At 38.4% G+C, this 23,274-nt stretch overlaps 1 protein-coding gene across 1 annotated transcript; it reads right to left on the reverse strand.

Annotated features, from left to right (window-relative positions):
- Nucleotides 1-788: 788 nt before the first annotated feature.
- On the reverse strand, nucleotides 789-21,989 carry LOC139152278 (uncharacterized). Its single transcript, XM_070725420.1, has 4 exons — nucleotides 21,803-21,989; nucleotides 11,596-11,852; nucleotides 9,947-10,206; nucleotides 789-1,047 (listed from the first exon to the last, which is right to left on the reverse strand). Exons 1-4 carry the CDS (start codon nucleotides 21,975-21,977, stop codon nucleotides 789-791), a joined length of 951 nt encoding a protein of 316 aa, XP_070581521.1. The 5' UTR covers nucleotides 21,978-21,989.
- Nucleotides 21,990-23,274: the final 1,285 nt, after the last annotated feature.

The following is a 23,274-nucleotide window of genomic DNA, read 5'->3' on the forward strand; positions in this document are numbered from 1 at the left end:
GCCTGTAAAATTTTCTTTAAAATGAACCCCACAAGTGGTATATCAGAAAAGAATTGTAAAAGTTTGAGAGTCCGAATATTTTGTCCACGAGGTGCGATCATGTTAAGTGTAAATATCAACTTTAAAATAATTTTGGGTTAAAAGTAATCTCAGAGGTGCAAGTAAAAGCTGTTCGCAACTGTTCTCCCATCAAAAATGTTCCGCTCTTCCCTTCCCACTACAACAACACTCCAGTGCCCCTGTCACCTCCACAAGAACTCCCCGTGCCCTCATTCCGTAAGCAAGTGTTCCTAAATGTCCTCTTATCGACAAATGATTTGTCCTTCGAACCGAAGTGAGTTGTATGGCATCCAACCCCTAACCCCCGCCAACACTATAGAGGCGCCGATGCGTGTTGTCAACCCACAATAAAGTTTTTTTTTTCATGTCCTCCCTCAATTTGCTCTTCCGCCCCCGCCGTTATTATGCACATCTCAATGTTTTCCACCGGGGAAGTGTGGGCATAACAGAGGAATTTGACGTTTATTCCATTGCAAGCCGTGTTAAATTCCCCACCCACGGGTTTAAAATATGTCAGATATCCAATGATGAGGTAAAATAGAGATTACATGAAGATAATTTAGGATTTGATATCCTTCTGTCGAAACAGAGACGGTGCGAATCATGGCGATCAGATTACCTTGTTAAAGGATACGAGCTGCGATCAATTTCCCCTGTTTCCCAGCACCCTCCATGGAAAATGCATAAATTGTGCTCGTTCCCTAACTTTGTTTAAATCTATCGAAACACTAACCTTGATCGGAGCCCACCTTCGTTTTGGCTTGAGGAATGGGAAAAGTAACTGACACAGACTCGTTATCGCGACTCTGAGTGCTAACAAAGCCATGTCGAGGAACATCCCTTTCGTTCCTGCCGTAACCATCATCATAGCCATTTGAGTTCAACAGTTGGACAATCACCTGAACATTCGTCGTTGTAATATTGAGGTGCCACTGTCCATTTACAAATTCCACCCTTTGCATATACTGCTGTAAGGCTGTAGTTATCCTGCCGAGAGTGAGAATGCGAAATTTCGAGTCTATTTGACGAAAGAAACGCTGAAATCGTTAAAAAAAATGTTGGCAAATGATGATCATAAGGCTAGCAATGAAGAATGTCCCTGAAACATGTAATCAACTTCTTGTACATTCGTTCGTTTACTTGCAATCCTTGGAATTCATTGAGTGATAAAATTATTAAAATTCATGACAATTGTGGTTTCACTGCAACAACTTTCTGGCTTTTAGTGAAATAAACATTATAATCAACATTGCTTTGACTTCACATGTGAATTAAATAAGTTTCCATATGAATATATTACTCAACAGTACATCCCCTTTAGCAATAGTTTTTTTTATGTGTTTTCTTGATGAACGTTTTTATTATGAAAAAGTCGTATCTTTGGGCGTTCTTCTATCCTGAGAATTAGGACAAAGAAAACAAGAAGTAAAGCTTCGGGGCGAAAAACATCTGTAATATGAGTTTGGTAAAGGAGACAAGTCCGGTAGTCTACGGTTAAGCCTTTATTAAAAAACCAACGTTTCGACCACACACAGGAGGTCTTCTTCAGGGTCTAAAATAATAACATGAGCGGATAAAAAGGATTAAAAATAAAAAACCAACAACGATACAACACAGTAAAATGAAAAGAGAGATATTGCGTACACGAGATGTAAAAGTAAAGCTGGGCTTTGCGCGTATCATGGGAAATGTAAAATCAATAAAACAAGTGTAAAAGATATGTAAAATCAAAAGCGGGATTCAAACATGTAATAAAAAGTGAAGGCAAAACGAGATATTGACAGCAAACTGGTGTCTTGAAAGCAGTATGAACGAAGAAAAAACTTACAATACTGGAGAGCTGTAAAAGCCGATCGCACTATGATGGTGAGAAAAGGCGAATGACAAAGCCTAACAAAGTACTCCCTAGAGTGGAGAAAATGATACATGAAAAGGTGGCTCCATAGGTAAGTGAACAGAGATAAGATGGCGTGCAAATCTGGTGTATATTCTACCAATCTTTTCTGTTAATGCCGTTGGGACATAAGGTGTCGAGTTCTTCAATTATTTTGAGTTCCATTTGTTTTCTGATACTGTCTTTTTTCGAAAATATTTTGCAGAGTGCAGTGAAAAGAAAGTGACGAATGCTATGACCAGGACTGTTAAAATGTTCCGCTATAGGGGTATTTTTGTTTGTTCTTATACTATATAGATGTTCGTAGATGCGTTTACGAAGTTCGTGTTTGGTTTCCCCGATGTAAAGAAGATGACATTTTTTGCAAGTTATGACATAAATGAGGTTGCGAGTTGAACAATTCATGTTGCCAGTGATGGAGATTGATTTGTCAGTGAGGTGGTTGTGAATGCGGCCATTGTCTGAAGATTTCATGAATTTGCACTGGTTGCATTTATTGCACGGTTTGCATTGTCCGGTATTATTCTGAGCGGGGTCTTTGGTCTGGTTGACTTTAGCTTGGACTAACAGTTTCTTGAGGTTGGCTGATTGACGGTATGCTATGACAGGTGTTTCCTTGAAGACTTTGCTGGTGGCCTGGTTTGACTGAAGTATGTTCCAGTGTTTACGGATAATTGATGGTATGTGTGGAAGGGTAGGGTTGTATTCAATGACGAATGGTATCCTTTTGTGGGTTGTGGGTTTGATTGAAGAGGTTGGCTGAATGAGCTTGCTTCTGTTGATATTTTCGGCTTTCTTGATAGCATCGGAGATGGTACGGGGTTTGTAATTTCGTTTGATAAGGTGGTTTTTCAATTTGGTAGCCTCCGTCTGGAAAAGATCGTCATTCGAACAGATACGTCTGTATCGAAGGGACTGGCTCCAGGGTATTGCCTGAAATGTGTGGCTTGGATGACACGAGGTTGTCCATAGATATGAATGTTTGTCTGTGGGTTTGTTGTAAACTGTAGTTTCAATCTTGTCCTCGGTGAGTGTCATCAGTGTGTCCAGGAATGAAATCTGTTTGTCACTGTATTCCAGGGTAAACTGTAGAGTGGGGTGGACAGAATTACAGTATTGGTGAAATTGTTTAAGTTGGTCTAGACCATGTTGCCACATAAATCTGACGTCATCGATGAACATTTTCCAGTTGTCTGGTGCCGGTGTGTAGTTTTCCAGAATCTGCCTTTCTAATTTTCCCATAGTGATATTGGCATATGATGGGGCGACTTTGCTACCCATAGCAGTACCGCATATCTGTAGATAGTATTGACCATTGAATTCAAAGTAGTTTTTTGTGAGAATAAATTGTAGCATCTCACAAATAAGTTCGGGATTAACTGTTATGGTATTGTTCTCTTCTATCATTTCCTTGACTGCCTGAATGCCGTAGCTGTGTGGAATATTGGTGTAGAGTGACACCACATCCATGGTAACTAAAATGGCGCCCTCTGGTGGTGAAATGTGTTGCAGATCTTGCAGGTGGTGAGTGGTGTCTTTAATGAAAGACGGTAGCGATCTTACAATAGGTTGAAGGTGAAAATCGACAAAGGTGGCCATAGGGGTGGTGATCGAGTTGCATTGTGGAATGATAGGTCTGAGAGGGGTGTTTTGTTTATGAACTTTTGGGAGCCCATAGAAATGTCCCGCAGATGGTTCTTTGGGAAACAGTTTCTTGGCCGTGTCATTAGTAATCCAGTTTTTTGTAGCCATCGTCGGATCTTGGTTTGCAGTTCAGTATATTTCGGTTCTTTTGTGTATATTTCAGACCAAAGACCCCGCTCAGAATAATACCGGACAATGCAAACCGTGCAATAAATGCAACCAGTGCAAATTCATGAAATCTTCAGACAATGGCCGCATTCACAACCACCTCACTGACAAATCAATCTCCATCACTGGCAACATGAATTGTTCAACTCGCAACCTCATTTATGTCATAACTTGCAAAAAATGTCATCTTCTTTACATCGGGGAAACCAAACGCGAACTTCGTAAACGCATCTACGAACATCTATATAGTATAAGAACAAACAAAAATACCCCTATAGCGGAACATTTTAACAGTCCTGGTCATAGCATTCGTCACTTTCTTTTCACTGCACTCTGCAAAATATTTTCGAAAAAAGACAGTATCAGAAAACAAATGGAACTCAAAATAATTGAAGAACTCGACACCTTATGTCCCAACGGCATTAACAGAAAAGATTGGTAGAATATACACCAGATTTGCACGCCATCTTATCTCTGTTCACTTACCTATGGAGCCACCTTTTCATGTATCATTTTCTCCATTCTAGGGAGTACTTTGTTAGGCTTTGTCATTCGCCTTTTCTCACCATCATAGTGCGATCGGCTTTTACAGCTCTCCAGTATTGTAAGTTTTTTCTTCGTTCATACTGCTTTCAAGACACCAGTTTGCTGTCAATATCTCGTTTTGCCTTCACTTTTTATTACATGTTTGAATCCCGCTTTTGATTTTACATATCTTTTACACTTGTTTTATTGATTTTACATTTCCCATGATACGCGCAAGCCCAGCTTTACTTTTACATCTCGTGTACGCAATATCTCTCTTTTCATTTTACTGTGTTGTATCGTTGTTGGTTTTTTATTTTTAATCCTTTTTATCCGCTCATGTTATTATTTTAGACCCTGAAGAAGACCTCCTGTGTGTGGTCGAAACGTTGGTTTTTTAATAAAGGCTTAACCGTAGACTACCGGACTTGTCTCCTTTACCAAACTCAAGATACCCTATTTCAAGTCCATGTCTCTGAACTGGTGCATCCTCTTTGTAGTTGGACTGAGTGCAGTTTCTCTCCTAACAAACTCATCGATCCATTCTCTGTCGAAGTCCCGTGCATCACCTTGTGATCCTACAATCATGCAACCAGAAATGTCATCCTCCATGAACGGTAAGCAATGGTACTACTACAATAAAATGAAAAGACTGGAACAAAGAAAAGTGCATTTGAAAAATCACATTAAGGAGGTACGCTACCATTCCAAAAAATGTTGGACATTCTTGAAGTTGACTTTTCTGAAATAATCTCTATGTGTACATTGCAAAGACATGAAAAAAATTTGGGTACCCATGCAAAATTTTTGAAAAAACACATGCCAAAATTGACAGAAAACCACTAAATCTCCCATTTTGCGAAATTTGCACTTACTAGCACAATCTTTATTTTATCGCAAACGATTAACAGATCCCAGTGTGCATACCACATTTTGCATCGCCAGGACAGCTGAATTAGGAAAATCAATTAAAATTTGTGATGTCTTGTCTTAAAAATTAAATATTAGACCCTAAATTTATCATTTCACTGTAAAATTAGTCTTTTTTAGAAATGTAAACTCCATATAAATGCACAAAATAATTTTCAAAATGTTAAAAAGTACATCAACATTTATCAAACAGACAGTGTTCTTTGATTTAGAAGCAAAAAAAGTTGGGGTCACCACGCAAATTTTTTACTAAACAGCAAAAAGTGACGAAAAAAGGTGAATTTTGTTAGACCTGAGATTTGACCCTCTAGCTTACTGATATTATGTCAGAGCTACAATTGTTAATTATTCTCTACTGATCTTTCAAAATAAAAACAACTGTCGATTTTTCAGTGCAAAAACATAATTTTGGTTCTTTTGATTCATGAAAACTTCTGAAAGAAATATTATAAGGTCACTAGCATGATTTTTTGCCATTTGTCCTGTTATTCACGCTCACCAGGTTAGGTAGTCTAAAAGAACAAGTACATCTTCTGGACAGAAGAGGCGCTCTCCTGTATAGAATGGTAGCGTACTACCTTAACACCTTGACGAGCATCTCATGAATAATTCAACACCTACTGGCCTGCGCATAAAATTACACCCGAATGTCAGCAAGGCGACAAATTCCTTCTACAACAGATGGAACAACACCCTGAAGCGCACTCAACGGACATGCGTAAAACTCATCATCTCAGAACACAAGCGGACTTGTAACATGATTAACAAAGATCTTGCTAATCTTAATGGGGAAGCCCGCACCAAACTCAGCACTTCTGAAAACAAAGAACTTCGCAAAAACATGAACATTTGGATCGACAAAATTACCAAAGCAAGAGAAAGAAAGCAGTTGAAAAAATGTCGCCATTTCTCCAGAACAAAACGAAACAATAGACACTCTGGTCACCCGACTAAGAAAATTGAAGCTAAACAACAACCGGACCCAACCACCGTTATCAATATCTCATCAACAAGTCTAACCCCTGCTCAACTGAAGATATTGTCAAAGGGTCTAGGATTTTGCCCGAAACCGAAACAGGTCAACAAGCTGGAATTAAAAACTGATATACAAGAGTTCAAGAGAAGATGCCGACTACAATATAAATTTGAGAAGAGAACAGTGACCCTGATAACAACTTGGACAATAACGTCAAACAGGGACCATTTACAAAAGAAAAATCCCATTATAATCCACCACCTAATGAAAATCTTACTCTGGAAGCTTTCCTCTCTGCTGTTGAGCAAGACATCGTTAACGAAGACAACTGGCGTCAAACATATGACAACATCGATCCCGACGAACGTTTAGCCATAAAACAACTACGAAACAACAATGCAATAACTATCAAAGCAGCGGATAAAGGTAACGGTATTGTTGTCATGGATACGCAGGACTACATAAATAAATGCTTGGAACACCTTAATAATACTAACTATTATCAAACCCTGGACCAAGACCCCACCGAAATATACACAAAAGAACTGCAAACCAAGATCCGACGATGGCTACAAAAAACTGGATTACTAATGACACGGCCAAGAAACTGTTTCCCAAAGAACCATCTGCAGGACATTTCTATGGGCTCCCAAAAGTTCATAAACAAAACATCCCTCTCAGACCTATCATTCCACAATGCAACTCGATCACCACTCCTATGGCCAGCTTTGTCGATTTTCACCTTCAACCTATTGTAAGATCGCTACCGTCTTTCATTAAAGACACCACTCACCACCTGCAAGATCTGCAACACATTTCACCACCAGAGGGCGCCATTTTAGTTACCATGGATGTGGTGTCACTCTACACCAATATTCCACACAGCTACGGCATTCAGGCAGTCAAGGAAATGATAGAAGAGAACAATACCATAACAGTTAATCCCGAACTTATTTGTGAGATGCTACAATTTATTCTCACAAAAAACTACTTTGAATTCAATGGTCAATACTATCTACAGATATGCGGTACTGCTATGGGTAGCAAAGTCGCCCCATCATATGCCAATATCACTATGGGAAAATTAGAAAGGCAAATTCTGGAAAACTACACACCGGCACCAGACAACTGGAAAAGGTTCATTGATGACGTCAGATTTATGTGGCAACATGGTCTAGACCAACTTAAACAATTTCACCAATACTGTAATTCTGTCCACCCCACTCTACAGTTACCCTGGAATACAGTGACAAACAGATTTCATTCCTGGACACACTGATGACACTCACCGAGGACAAGATTGAAACTACAGTTTACAACAAACCCACAGACAAACATTCATATCTATGGACAACCTCGTGTCATCCAAGCCACACATTTCAGGCAATACCCTGGAGCCAGTCCCTTCGATACAGACGTATCTGTTCGAATGACGATCTTTTCCAGACGGAGGCTACCAAATTGAAAAACCACCTTATCAAACGAAATTACAAACCCCGTACCATCTCCGATGCTATCAAGAAAGCCGAAAATATCAACAGAAGCAAGCTCATTCAGCCAACCTCTTCAATCAAACCCACAACCCACAAAAGGATACCATTCGTCATTGAATACAACCCTACCCTTCCACACATACCATCAATTATCCGTAAACACTGGAACATACTTCAGTCAAACCAGGCCACCAGCAAAGTCTTCAAGGAAACACCTGTCATAGCATACCGTCAATCAGCCAACCTCAAGAAACTGTTAGTCCAAGCTAAAGTCAACCAGACCAAAGACCCCGCTCAGAATAATACCGGACAATGCAAACCGTGCAATAAATGCAACCAGTGCAAATTCATGAAATCTTCAGACAATGGCCGCATTCACAACCACCTCACTGACAAATCAATCTCCATCACTGGCAACATGAATTGTTCAACTCGCAACCTCATTTATGTCATAACTTGCAAAAAATGTCATCTTCTTTACATCGGGGAAACCAAACACGAACTTCGTAAACGCATCTACGAACATCTATATAGTATAAGAACAAACAAAAATACCCCTATAGCGGAACATTTTAACAGTCCTGGTCATAGCATTCGTCACTTTCTTTTCACTGCACTCTGCAAAATATTTTCGAAAAAAGACAGTATCAGAAAACAAATGGAACTCAAAATAATTGAAGAACTCGACACCTTATGTCCCAACGGCATTAACAGAAAAGTTGGTAGAATATACACCAGATTTGCACGCCATCTTATCTCTGTTCACTTACCTATGGAGCCACCTTTTCATGTATCATTTTCTCCACTCTAGGGAGTACTTTGTTAGGCTTTGTCATTCGCCTTTTCTCACCATCATAGTGCGATCGGCTTTTACAGCTCTCCAGTATTGTAAGTTTTTTCTTCGTTCATACTGCTTTCAAGACACCAGTTTGCTGTCAATATCTCGTTTTGCCTTCACTTTTTATTACATGTTTGAATCCCGCTTTTGATTTTACATATCTTTTACACTTGTTTTATTGATTTTACATTTCCTATGATACGCGCAAAGCCCAGCTTTACTTTTACATCTCTTGTACGCAATATCTCTCTTTTCATTTTACTGTGTTGGTTTTTTATTTTTAATCCTTTTTATCCGCTCATGTTATTATTTTAGACCCTGAAGAAGACCTCCTGTGTGTGGTCGAAACGTTGGTTTTTTAATAAAGGCTTAACCGTAGACTACCGGACTTGTCTCCTTTACCAAACTCAAGATACCCTATTTCAAGTCCATGTCTCTGAACTGGTGCATCCTCTTTGTAGTTGGACTGAGTGCAGTTTCTCTCCTAACAAACTCATCTGTAATATTTTACAAGCCGATAGGTAACTTTTTGTTCTCCAATGAGAAATTTTCGCAACAGTATAACACAGAACACAAAGAACTGAAAACAAGCAAGGAGTTATATTATGTCTACCGTTGCCATGACCGCTCGCATGGATTTCTATTCTGTCTGTCTGTTTCTATTTTTCATGGAATAGACTAACTTATCAAAGTGTAAAATCACTTGATTTGTCTACCCTGTACTTGCCCGGTATATATTACTATTTAAAGGGCCATCATGTTATTTCTTGTTTACCTTCTCAAGAAATGTTACCGACAAAGCTTCGGTTTAATACCACAAAACGAGCATCTTCAAATAAAGTATCCCCCGGCTGGGGTTTTGAAAGATGATCCCCCTCCAGAACAGTCTCCTAAAATAGGCCTTCCCTGATTTGCCCGGCCACCCCCAGGCACGAATAATTACTTAATGTGCCCTACAACCAAATCAAGGTATGCCAGGATCTAACGTCTAACGATGTTAAAGAAATACTGGGTCTACTTCAATAAGACACACTCATGTAAGTAAGATTCTTCATTAAATTTTCATCTTCCAGTACAGAGTACAGGATAGCGTCTCCGGGGAGCGTTGATTGTTTCATGCTCATAAACTCAAAATAAGCCGCAATGTAATTAGCTGACGATAATAGACGCGAGTCTTTGCGACAGAGTTGGACAGGCAGAATTTGATGTAATCGTACGGTACGCTCTGCGACAATACAGAAAATCTTATCATCTCGAAAAACAACTAACTTCGAGTATCGTTAAAGCACTTGTAATAATATGAATAACGTAAACAATGAATCGATAGCGCACGTCATCGATATTAGGATACGCTTTATCAATAAAGCGATCAACAAAATTATAGTTTGAGTGACGTCATTGATGACGCGGTTCATTACCTATCACATGACTCTTCTGCCTCAATTAAGACATCCTGGTTTACGTCTGACATTTGGCTAACTGTTTCCACGATAATCACTCCAATGCTTTGCATGACTTCGGTCTTAAAATTCTTCATGCCCACGGTGGTCATTTCGAAGACACCGGCGCATATTTCGAAGTCGGCTTCCGTCAATAGCGTCAGATTTTCCATGAGTTTTCTTATGTCTTCCAAAATACCCGGGGCTAGGTAGTAGCTGCCGGTTGAGTAAGCTTTCGACTGTAGAAATAATGCAACACATGATAATAATGTCGTAATGACGTCATCGACAGCGTATTTAGTTACATTCATTTTAAATTTTATAAGTGACCATTAACTACATTATCCAGTATATGACAGTTATAAAGCTGTTCAATGTAATCAATGGTGATGATAATATTGAAACATAAACTAGGGTATTTATGGCATTGTGTATGCCACAGTCCCTGCGGCATACACTATGTTACGTAGACGAGTTTACGAGGTTCTATCGTGCCATAAACGAAAAAATTTAAACTACCGAGTTCGTGTTTAACACTCATAAATTTGGATCAAAGTTGTCTTTCATTGAGAATGTAAATTATCGCTTCGGCCAATTAGAATGTCGGATTCAAACGAAGCATATTATAGTTGTGGCTTCTTTAAATGGGCTTCCATCCTGTCCTGTCGGTCTTCCGAAATAAATAATTATCTGTTTTCTGGCCAATCGGGCTAATTCCAAGATTGAGATGTCAGTATCATCTGTCAGTAAAGTATTGCCTGAAGGAATAAAGATTGTGATACTTATAAACGAAGGGAAAAGTCCAGCAGGACGAAATGCAATGCTCACATCGAGGTCGTAAACACGTATGCAAATAACTCTTCAATAAATAATCCCCTTTCAAAGCTGGTTCTGCAAAAGGGGCACTTTGGTGAACGAGTTTTTACTTCTTGCTTAGTTTTCAACTTGTCGCAATCTGGCCTCAGATGAGGTAAATAATTTTTAGTACATAGATTTTTCGTTTATATAGTTTTCTGAATACACATCATGTTGCCATAGCTTGAGCAGCTACACACCGAGAACAGCTAAATGCACGTTATCGTGTACGCGTGTTCGACCAAGCGGTATATATTCCTCTTTCAGAGACCACACAGTAAACAGCCGTCTTTGTGCAAGTTACAATGTTGTACGAATGGTCGGTCTGTGCTGGGTAAAGCGCTTTTCCTCGGATGAAACAATGACTTCCTGGCCAGTCTAAGCATGATTTCGCATTCGTATCGCACGGTGCGGACGCGGCAAAGCGCAAAGTACGTTCCGAAAAATGCGGCAGCTGCCGCAGTGATAGGAAGCACAGTGAAATTAATTGGATAGACGGTGTATTAGATTTAAATTTAAATTTGATATTGTGCGTGTACAAAGGAGCAATATCGCCATTCATTCAGTTTTTGTACAAACTTCTCAGTGACTTCTACAAGTCGTTAATTGTATGCCAGGTGAATGACCAGAGTAGTAATCTTACCAATTGGGTGTGCACAAAGCGATTCTATAAGCGTCAATTTACGTCGGTACGAAGAGCCGATTAAGTTAAGTGACGTCAACAGATGGAAAATCTAACCCTTCAGGTACTTGACCGTTTGTTTCTTTCTTACCAAGTTTGCTTTCAGGTTGAAAAGCTGACGTGTAGTTAACGATTCCCAGATGCAATTATCAGTCATTGGTGTTTCCCATTGGGCCGTGTACTCTCCTGTGTTTGTATCGTATGAATACGCACAGCTCCTGTAGGCTATGTCGTCCTTCAGGGGAACAGCTCCATGCGGACATGTGACTGTCACATTGTCCCCTGCCTGTGTCCCCGGCCACTGTATCACCCCTTTCAAATCTTCTGTTCTGTTTCCAACACAAAAATCTAGAAAAAAATGTACTTTTATTATTTTCGAGACAAGGATCAAGAATAGAAAGTAAATTGAAATACCATATTTGCATTTCAAATGAAAGTTATATCGGCACTAAAGCTTGCAACGGCAATAAAAAGACGTAACATTCTTCGTGAATGCCATACCTCGTTAAATGATGTTAAGAATTATTATGTACAATTACGAAAGTTCCGTGCTGTCCCTAAGTAAACATCAATGAAGATTGAAGTAATAAGATACCCCATAAGGGGGGTGTTATAATTGCCATTACAAATACTTTAAAATGGTCATTTCTCGGTAAATGTGTTTCAGACAGATTATCTATCGTTTTTAAATTGAAAAATGTTTCAAATTTAGTATATAAGAAATATGCAGTCATCTGAAGGTAAATTTTCAGTTTAATGTTTTGTCAATCCTTATAACCCTTATGGCAATACCACCGAAAAAACAAGTATGTACTGATAATAATATTGAACGGATCCATGACATCAAATGTTATACAGCCTACAGATAAAATCCATGTTACCGTGAACTCAGTATGATAAATCTCTCAGATTAATCTTTAATCTTTACCTGTTTAGTGCCAATTGACTAGGGCATATCTGCAGTTGTCCAAAACATTTACCTGATACCTGTACCGTGAGAGTGGAACAACCTTCAGGCTGGGCCCCCGAATTTGGTTATGTACTAGTGTTAGCCTTTAAGCTATATCACATATAGTACTTTAATTCCATTTTGAATACCTTAATCCTTTCGTTTGTCAATTATTTTATACTATCATCAAAAGAAACAGAATAAGCTTTCACAGTCAAGTGAACTTCTAACGATGTTATGGTTTTGCAGTGTGGTGTAAATTTCAAATTGAGAGATCTGCGTAATCAAAATTCATGGCTGAGAGAAGTGGTTCGTGTTCATCTGGTATATTTTTGTGATTTATTTATCCATATTCAGCCGCTAGCTATGCTATCGTCTCTTGGGATACCTTCCAAGCCCTTATTGAGCGCTGATCCGTTACAAATGTACCATGAATTCAAGACAATTTGGATCTGAATACCGTTACCAGTACATAACAATGGAAGTTGCAATATTTGCTAAACCAGAATGAAAACACACAGGGTGTAATCTCGCCAAATACCATACATGATTCAACAATTTCGATTCCGCTTGATCATTCATTTTATGCAGTATGAGTAAAAAATTCGAACGATTGCATGGATGGGAAAATATTTGAATATCTTGGCTAATATACAACGTAAAATACCCTATGGCTTTATTATGGTAGCGATAAAATCAACAAATCAAATCAACCAATCAATCAAATCAACGAATAATGATATGTTTTGTGGCATTGATTATCAACACAACCGTTTTGCCCTCGTATATTTTGCAGAACAGTTAAATAAGCAGACTTAATTTCCGGACTGCCCTGTAAGGAACGTTTCGTCGCAATGAATTTTTACGTCATATAGAACGTGGTCTGTTATTGGAAAGTAAATGATGATATTAAAAGCACGTCATTTACTTTTACTTGTAATTTATCTACGCACGCATCAACAGTGGTGACGTCTGAGTGTCGTGGAGTCCTCTATAAAACTGCAATTACTTTTTGGCGGATCACGTCGATGCCAGTCACGAGGAGTTTCCATAGAAAATCGGCCTTGTTACATACCACGGGTGCTACTTACAAACTTGAAACAGTTTTCGCTTTTAACATATTCACACTTCACAATTTGTTCAAAAACTGGCGATGCCTACAGTCGTATGTTTCGAAGGGTTGCAGATTTCAAATATTGAAACGGCCCATTAACAGCCATCATTTGCCTTACCAGCTGTTAAAGAGTGGTTTGTCCGGGGTAACTGGATAATCGAAACATAGGCACAGATGACCGAACTCATGGCCTTTAACCTCAAACCCCCCCCCCATCAGTGAAGGCTTAGCAGTCCGTATGTCCGAAGACGAACTCATAATTTTGAATTCAACTGAAACGCGATAAAATCATGCAGAATGTTGTTAGAAGATGAAGAAGCCGACAGGTTTTGGAACGGATTCATTATCATACCTGCCTGGAGTTTCCATGGCGCGTAACGGTGGAATACAGTTAGTGTGAGTTTGCGCTCCGTAATCGTTTGCCGTTTTCTATGATCCACGGACCTTTGGTCACGGCAATACGCTTACACGTTGGTGACCGACCGGTAGTCATTGAAGAAGATAGGCTTTGCAGTAACATATAGGGAAATTGTTTTCTTTGAAATACTACACAGAGATTGGAAGGGGTGAGAAAATTAAACATCAGAAGTCCTATCCATCACGTGATTTGTCAGAGCAAAGCCTTTCTCGTCATTGCTACTTATTGACTATGCAAATAAGCAGGCTTTCATCAGACTGGTAGAGTATGAGAATCACTCGAAGAGAAACTGTCTTAGAAAGAAAGCAAATATACTGACATTTTCTGAAGGCAGGGTATCAAGGAAAACAAATAATTTTCAGCGCGTCTCTCTTTTGTACTTTTGCCGAATGTGTCGAAATATAATGTGTGTGACTGAGTGAATTTAATTAACACTTTTATATACATTGCAATACTTACATGATATAATTATACTGTAGCCATACCGTATGAGATAACAATCATCATCATCCTTTATTCAGTATTGCAGGCCTCCGGCCTTTTATACAATAAGTGACAATAAATATACAGACAGATACAGTGGGGCTTACTACTTGAAAATGGTTACATTATACAAAGAATTTAGAAAATCCAGAAAATCCATGTATAATATCAATTTGTCTGCAATAGACCATCCCGTAACTTGAAACTATGGTAAATAAACTTTGACAAGTTTATTAAAGTATGGGGGTTCTGGGAATTTAATAGGCTGATATATTTAATCACTGTTGGTTGTTCGTAAAAGAATGGTGAGAGGAATTTTTTCCTTAAATCGTCATACACGGGACAAATAAAGCAGAAATGAAATTCGGTTTCAACACATTGCAAATTACATAACTGGCATATTCTATTTTCTCTGGCTAGACCTTCAAAACGGCCACTTTCAATAAGCAGGTTATGATTAGAAATTCTAAATCTACAAAGAGCTGTTCTAAATATTTCAACATTTACACAACTCAAATACTTTTCGAAAGTCAAAATATTTTTAAAAACCCGATATGAGTCCAGCTTTGAGGAATTGGCTAGATCACATGACCATAGTTGACTACCGATATCAAGGCACCTCTGTTTAAAAGTAGAAATGAAAACTAATTCATTGCCTACAGTCTGCATATCCCATGCTACGCCAAAACCAAAATTGAACAAAAGCTCTTTGACCTTTTTGGCCCAACAGTGGTAGCCCTTCTCAGCCATTTCATATTGATAGTTGTAACATTGTCTAATGTAACTATTATTATCACTGTGAAGTACTTTCAACCAATACTTGACAACGGAAGGCGGAGTGTTTTCAAAGATGTCGACCAAGTTCACCCAGGACAGCAAGATTGCTTGCACCTGAATGACCTTTAGAATGTGTTTACAAAATTGTGCGTGAACTGTTTCACTTTTCAACATCGTTTCCATCATGAAATTCCCAAACCTCGCATCCATACATAAGTATCGGAAGGATTTTACAGTCAAAAATACGTAAAGCTAAATTAATATTTACATTTTTAAATTTACTAAGATAACTTTTAATACTGTACATAGCCTTTTTACCTTGTTTAGCTAAATTTTCCTGTGCCTTTGACCAAATTCCATAACATAACAAGGTCAGGCCAAGGTAGTTAAAATACGACACAGTTTCAACGTGCACCCCATCAAGTTTCCAATTTTCATAATTTCTTAACCTCCTTCCATTCCTAAATACCACAATATAGATACGTTAACTCTTAACTTCCACTTGTTACAATAAAGGCTCAATTTGTGTCGTTGTCTTTGTGATCCAATTACAGAACTACTCGTGACGGATAAATCGTCAGCAAAACAGAGATACAAAAGCTTCAACATTCCTACGTAGATACCATTATACATTCCATTCTTAAGAGCTTCACCTATGTCATCAATAAAAAGGTTGAACAGAAGAGGAGATAATACAGAGCCTTGTTGAACACCATAAGTACACTGGAAAAATTCTGTAATCCCATGAGGTGTTCTAACTGATTTGACAGTTTTGTACATTGATTTTAATACTTTAACATATTACTTTTCATACCTAGTTTTAAGAGTTTGTAAAATAAGGAGTTATGATCTATCCTATCGAATGATTTTTCGAAATCGATAAAAGCGCAGTAAAGACGTGATTATGTTTACACAAATATTTCCATATCGCCGAGTCTAAGATGTAAATGTTGTCAACAGTGCTGTGACCCTCTCTAAAACCAGCCTGGGCTTCCGAAATTGGACAGTTAAGTTCAACAAACTTTGTTAAACGCTTGAAAATAACATTACAAAAAATCTTACTTATAATAGGAAGTAAAGTTATACCCCTGTAATTACAGACAGAATCGTGCGTCCCTTTCTTAAAAAGAGGGACAATCATACCAATGACCCATTCTTCGGGGAATACACCTGAATTGAGAATTCCGTTGAACAAGTTTAACAAAATCACTCTGAATTCTCCACAAGAGGTTTTAAAAAAATCTACAGGAATACCATCAACCCCTGCAGCTTTACCTAATTTAAGTTTGTTAATGGCAGAATCTACTTCGTCAGGTGTGATTTCACAATCAAGAACACTGACATCAGTATCTATGTCTTCACTATCAGTATTTACAGCATTGTGTAATGAAAACGAATCATCTACAAACTCATCAACTTCCTTCTAAAAATCTTGAAAATCACTATGTAAATTGCCAGGTGTGTTAAATAAAACAGAAAAGTAATCGATCCATTCCTTTGCAGTAATGGTGTCTGGAGGACCTGGGGAGTAAGGTCTCAACATAGACCAAAACCTCTTTGAATTTGAATCTTGCGCAGCTTCAGCAAATCTTCTCTGGTTCAATACTTCATAGCTTTTCTTTTTTTGTTTTAACAAGTTATGATAAGCACGTTGGCTTGCTTTAAAGTGGTAGAAGTAGGACTGAATTTTAAGAGCATTCGTAACTTTCATTTTAAATTCACAACACTCGTCATCCCACCAGTTGTTCTGTCTGTGACCTTTTTAATCGTAACCTTTTTCTTCATGCCGGCAAGTGATTTATGGATTGTGTCCCTCAGACAAATGGCAGCATTTTGAATATTCCCATCAACGATAAACCCATTAATTTCAGTCACAATGGCATTTGTGGAGGCACTTCTCCAAAAATTATTGACAGAGGTACGCAGATTATCATTCCATTTGCAACTGAACATGGTTGCATTGTTAACATTGCTATGTTCTGAACTAACAAGTTTTGTATTAATACGTGGTGACAAATCCAATTGGAAGACTAATGGTTGGTGGTCTGACTCGACTCTTGTATCAATATACATATCTGATAATAAGTGAAGATCTTGACAAGATAGCAAAAGATAATCTATTACACTCCCACCATTTCTTGTAATATATGTGTAACCACCACTTCCATGGTCTTTGAAATATCTGCCATTGACGATTTTAAAATCGGTACATTTACAAAAATCCAATAAACGTTTACCATATTCATTGACAGTAGAATCTTGTGACTCACGAGTCGGCAAGGGTGGATCTACATCACAATCATCGACTGGTAAAAATCTCATATCACACTCCATGGTATCGGACAGACAGCCAGTACGGGCATTAAAATCACCACATATAATAACAGGACAGTCTTTGTGAATGGCTGAGAAATAAGCCAGTTCATTTTCTAGCACTTGAAACATTTCCACATTTGCATACTGTGATGAGCCTTCTGGCGATAAATAACAACACAAATTAACACTGAATTAATCATATAGCCATCCTGTAAAGACAACTTTGCCCATAGAAAATCCTCTGCAGTGCTTGGTAACTGTTGAATACTTTTACAAATGGTATTCTTTACAAAGATCGAGATACCACCTGAAAATCTACCCATCTGCGAGATCTTTTTTCTCACTAAATTGACGGATACATAATTTGGAATGTCAAACTGATTCTGAGTACGAGCCCAGGTTTCTGTCAGGCATAAAATGTCAAAGTCTGGTCTGGTTAGATATGACATGAAGTCAATATCTGAGAATTTGACATCAAACCATTAATGTTCCAACAAATAAACTTTGTGTCCCTAACAGACTTCGTAGTATCTTCGTTCACATTTTCAGGCTGTAGGCTGGTATTTCTCGTATCTGTACATATATGCTGTGACGTTTGGCTTCGGCCTGATCCCTAGCGATCGCGATTCTTGCGAAGACGCGTATATCGTTCAAAGACTCATCGAATATATACAGAGTTCCATCGACCTTGAGCTTGTCAAAATTCAGATAGGCACGTTTCCCTTCTTGTCTTGCTTTCTGAAGAAACGGACCCAACTTTTTCCTTGTCTCTCGCACCATTGGAGAAAAATCTTCAGAAATCCTGAAGTTGGTGTCTTTCAAGGCCTCTCGTGCTCTCTGTAAAACTTGTTCCCTTTGTTTGAAACGTGCAAATTTGGCAATGATTGGCTGTGGACGAGATCTAGCGTTGGTCAGACGATGGACTCTGTCAAATTCAAGGTTGCTTCCATCCATGTCTAGTTTCTCTGATATAAAACTTCTCACTTTGTTTTCAGAATCTTCCCAGGTCTCATTGTTGGATTGTTCGATGTTGTGAAACAGGAGATTGTCTCGCTTCAACCGGCCTTTGACATCATCGAGTTCTCTTGATATAGAGCTTAAACTGTCCTTTAACCTTTTATTTTCTTCTGTCAGTCTCACAGTTTCTTGATAATTTTGTTTTAATTCATTTCGCATACTAGCAACTTCTTCCTTTAATTCGTCAACTCTATCTTGGACGTTGTGAACAGATGTATCGATTTGTCGCTTTAGGTCTGTTTTGAGTTCTCGAATTTCACGTACAATATCTGTCAAACTGATGTCGTGCATAAAGCTTACCTATTGTTCAATCGCATTAGTAGTCGAATTCGATCTCAGTTCTCTTTGACTTGTGCAATCTGTAAGTTTCGTCTGCTTTGTCTGCTTTGGAGGTCCAGGATTGAGTTCGATATCGCCACTCATAGTCAGCAACAGCGGTAGGAATACATTAGTAAAGTTACCTTGTTATCCTTCATGAGCAGGAAAGTCCACAAGCTTGGTCGTGTCTACTTTCGACAACGCATACCCTGCCAACAACGTCAGTTCAATGATGAATATAGTTGGGGCCGACTCGCAGCGATTTCGAAGCTGTTATCCAATTGGTTGGCAGAATCGTACCGTTATAATGAAATAATACAAATAAACTCCTAAGTTGCTGTGAATAGTGACAATCGACCAATCAGATATCCTTGCAAACACGCTGCGAGTCAGCCGTATAGTTGCCGTAACGCGGCACAACGAATCAAGCCCAGGTGGCCACTCTGCATAACGTGTGGAAACGTCACCACGGCATTCAACGCCCTTCCAAGAAGAGGGTTGCAAAACACGCCAATTCGCACTCTCCAAAGTTGTACATCAATGCCCATCTTTACGGTTTGTTGTTACGCTTGGTCTTGACGAAAAATTACCAAAAGAATAGTGTTCTCTCCGGAAGACTCGTTCAAAGTTTACGAGCAACCGAAATACCCTGCTACCACATGGAATTCAATATGATAGATGTTACTTTGATAATATTTTATATATTTTTTCGGTAGAAAGCAACATAGATTCTTCTTACTATTCTCTTCCTTACACTCCATTGAAAGCAAAGACTTAGCATTTCAAGCACCCATGTAACGCCTTGTGTACTATATTCAACTCAACGTTTTATCATCAAACCCATTTTCTATTAGCTGCAATTTGTATTCTAGTTTGTAATCGCACTTTTGTTCAAGCGTTAAAGGGACAAAGTCAGCCCTTTTTCATGCATTTTGTATGATATGAGACACTATTTATATTGCTCGACATGTTGAAAGATACTGAATGAATTAGAGACCATGCATATATTCGACCCCGGTTGTAGACACGATACATGAAACCATCGCAAAAATGAATTAATGGTCATGATCATTAATTCTTTCTCGCAATGATTTCATTTATTTTGTCTTAAACCGGGGTCGAATATATGCATGGTCACCCATTCATTGAGTATCTTTCAACACGTCAAACAATAAAAATAGTGTCTCGTATCAAACAAAATTCATGAAAAATGGCCGACTTTGCCCCTTTAAAGATGACTAAAATGTTTTTATTTAATTAAGATACTTAAAAGTCTATGATATGCCAACTTCTGAAATAATGATCAGAAGGGTCGAAATATAACAATGGAGAGGTTTAGTTACATTCAATTACGTCTGACGGTGCGCATCCGTGTTTGCCTGTGAATTTTTTTTTGGTTTAGTTTTGCGTTCCCGATATTTTTGTCGATTTCTCTTCAGAAAAATACAAAATTCGTGTGATCTTTAAGACAAATTAATTTCTCTACATGACGACTATTATAGAATCGTCCTACTGTTTAATAAAATTGGCAGATTTTCTCTGATACAGTTATTTATGAGGTTGAAAGACATCTTGTCGGGCGTCAGATGCATGTAAAAAAGGATGGAAGTAAAAAAATGGAAAAAAAGACTTCAACATTTCTTGTCGTGAAATCATGGCAAGTAATAGCTACTTGTACTGTGCAAACTCAACAAAGCATTCTGATATCAAGGATGTTGATAATTTCTCATTTATTTTAGTGAATATTGGCATGATGTTAATTAACTTTGATCTCGCTACCTTTTCGTTCTCCTAAATTACGTTCATTAAAAAAAGATATAGAGAACCCAAGTTGAATGGCATTAATTACTAACCCGCCTCTGGGTCTCCCAGTTGTTCAATATTCAACAGAATGACGTGTAATAGAGTATATTATTCATTTATTCAAATTGTATTATTGAATGCGGAACATTTTATCCGACGATAATGATTGTCATTAATGGTAAATGATCATGATTGCATCAGATTGACATAATAAAGTCTTGTCCATTTGACAATTATACACAGTCCTGCCAACTTGACTATGCAGCCGTGTTTTGCGGACACGACGTAGAAAGTCGCCACTTTCAATCCGGGCCCGTTTGTGGGTGTACTTTGCATGTGCACACATTGCACTTAAACGGAATCCAACTGTTTCATCTCGCAAATTGCGTCTGGGTTAACCCGCACAAAGGGTATGACCTGACTGTAATATTGATGATATTCTTTCAATCTTGCTGGTGGCCAGACTGTATCAAACACCATCCAAATTAAGGTCAGAAAAGTATCACTCCCTTGGGAGGCTTTACTATGTGAATTGTTCGCCCGCTGTCATGTGTGACAATTTCAATGTCAACTTGTCATGGTGGAGTGAAGGGCGAAAACTGTCGGCCATTTTCCCAAAAGTCTTCTGTTTTCTGGTTAAACAATTATGGCAGTATTGCATTTACATTAACCAGAAAATATTATGACGTTCTGAGTATTCCTGATGTTGTATTTAATGTTGATTGACTGAAGACGACACCCTAGGGAGATCGCCAACATGCCAACTTCAAAGCCACATCTGATAGAAAAGTTTCCGTCCACACATTTCCCAAATCGTTTGAACAATACGGTGAAGACGGGATGCTTTTTGTAGACTCTTTGTCGTCTGCCAGGCCGATCTGACAATAACACGATGTCACTTCACGTTCTCCTTAATTTACTGGTGATGATACCAGTGATGTCGCGAGAAAAAGTGTGATGTTGTTCTGCAATGAACATCGAATGCATGCAATATCGTTAGATTTGTGCCTCATTGAGAATTCAGCGGTTATTCGCTCCTTACTGAAACATAACACCCCACAAATAAACCCTGAAAAAAGTGAAAATGACTGGCATCAACTTACCTTTCCTACAGACATCGGGTAGGTGCGCATTCGCTGCGAACCACTGCGCCAGTGTCTGGCGTGGAGTAGTCATAGGAAGGACAGCAAGCGGTAATGTTGAGGTGATGTTTGAATAGAACGATGGTGAAACCATTTCAACGCATTGGACAAGAAAAATTGCCGCACTCCACTTCATCTTGAACGTTCAGTCTGCATATGTGTTAGAGTAAACTCGAGATTTACGTTTCTGAAAATCTCATTTGCATAATTCATGCCCATAAATACTGATATTTCCGTCGAAAAGACCTGTTTCGTCAACACCCAATCGTAACCTTTGAACTGTAGATGTAATGTTGCAAAATATCAAATGTATGATTACAGGCGGGAGATTTATTGTGGAAAGCTCAGATTGTAGAACACCTGTTGAAAGTGAATTTAAGTAAACCAACACCTAGTGATTTGAACACGGAACTAAGCTGTAACGAAAACCAGAAAAACTTTCCGAACATTACACCAACATATCTTCCATTACTGTAACAGTTGATCAGTACACTTCAGCTTTAGAGGATTATCCTGTACCAGCAATATGACGTAAACTAAACTAAAAATACAGCTTTTTGTTTGATGTATGCACATCACACCGTCTCTCTTCTGCGCCTGATCGACCACGAAACACGACTTGTTTTCCATATTTAAAGTGTCTAGGGTCATTAAACTTTGACATACACACACACACTACAAAAGTAATCGTGTCAACTATTATAATCCTATACATCTATCATATTTCGTTTCATAAATGACGAGCTCTTTACACGATTATACTAGGCTGACTCACTCTGCATCAAACCAAACGTTTATTTACTCTCAGAAGGTGAATTTTGCTCATTTTGTCGAGAGGATGACAGTAGGGGACGTCTGTGGTGCCTTGATCCAAGCTGGCAGAAGAACTGCGGACAATGAAACAGATGACGCGATAAATGATCGCGGATCAATTTGCTGGTTGGCTTGTTAGCGATACTAACCCAGTTAAGTCGTGTTTACTAAAACCAAGGACACCTTCAACGTTTGTCTGTGTGTTGTTTCGTTCGATTAATATTTGCCAACGAACCTGTCTGTGTTCTTCACTACTTAAGATCGATCTGAGTGACCGCCCGAGCTGTCATTAACTAAAATTGTCCAATGGAACCAGTTGGTTTTCGTTACAGAATTAACACTGTAATAGCCGCCTCCGACACAATGTAAATGATCATTTTCAATGTTCTCTCAAATGTACGGTGGCCTCTACACGCCACGGAACTCTACTACTTTTGAATATAAACTCTAATTTTTCTTGAGAATATCTTTAATATTTGTAAGAGATTTTATTTCTCCACCGCAGACTTTTAATTTTGTACAACATTATCTTAACATTATCTTAACTTTAACTTCTCGAAAGTAGTTATAGTTTTAACAATAAAAAAAATATGTTTCTCAAAAGTATTTTTTATTTGTAA

Source organism: Ptychodera flava, chromosome 15 (genome assembly GCF_041260155.1).
Source record: "Ptychodera flava strain L36383 chromosome 15, AS_Pfla_20210202, whole genome shotgun sequence".
Lineage (NCBI taxonomy): Eukaryota > Metazoa > Hemichordata > Enteropneusta > Ptychoderidae > Ptychodera > Ptychodera flava.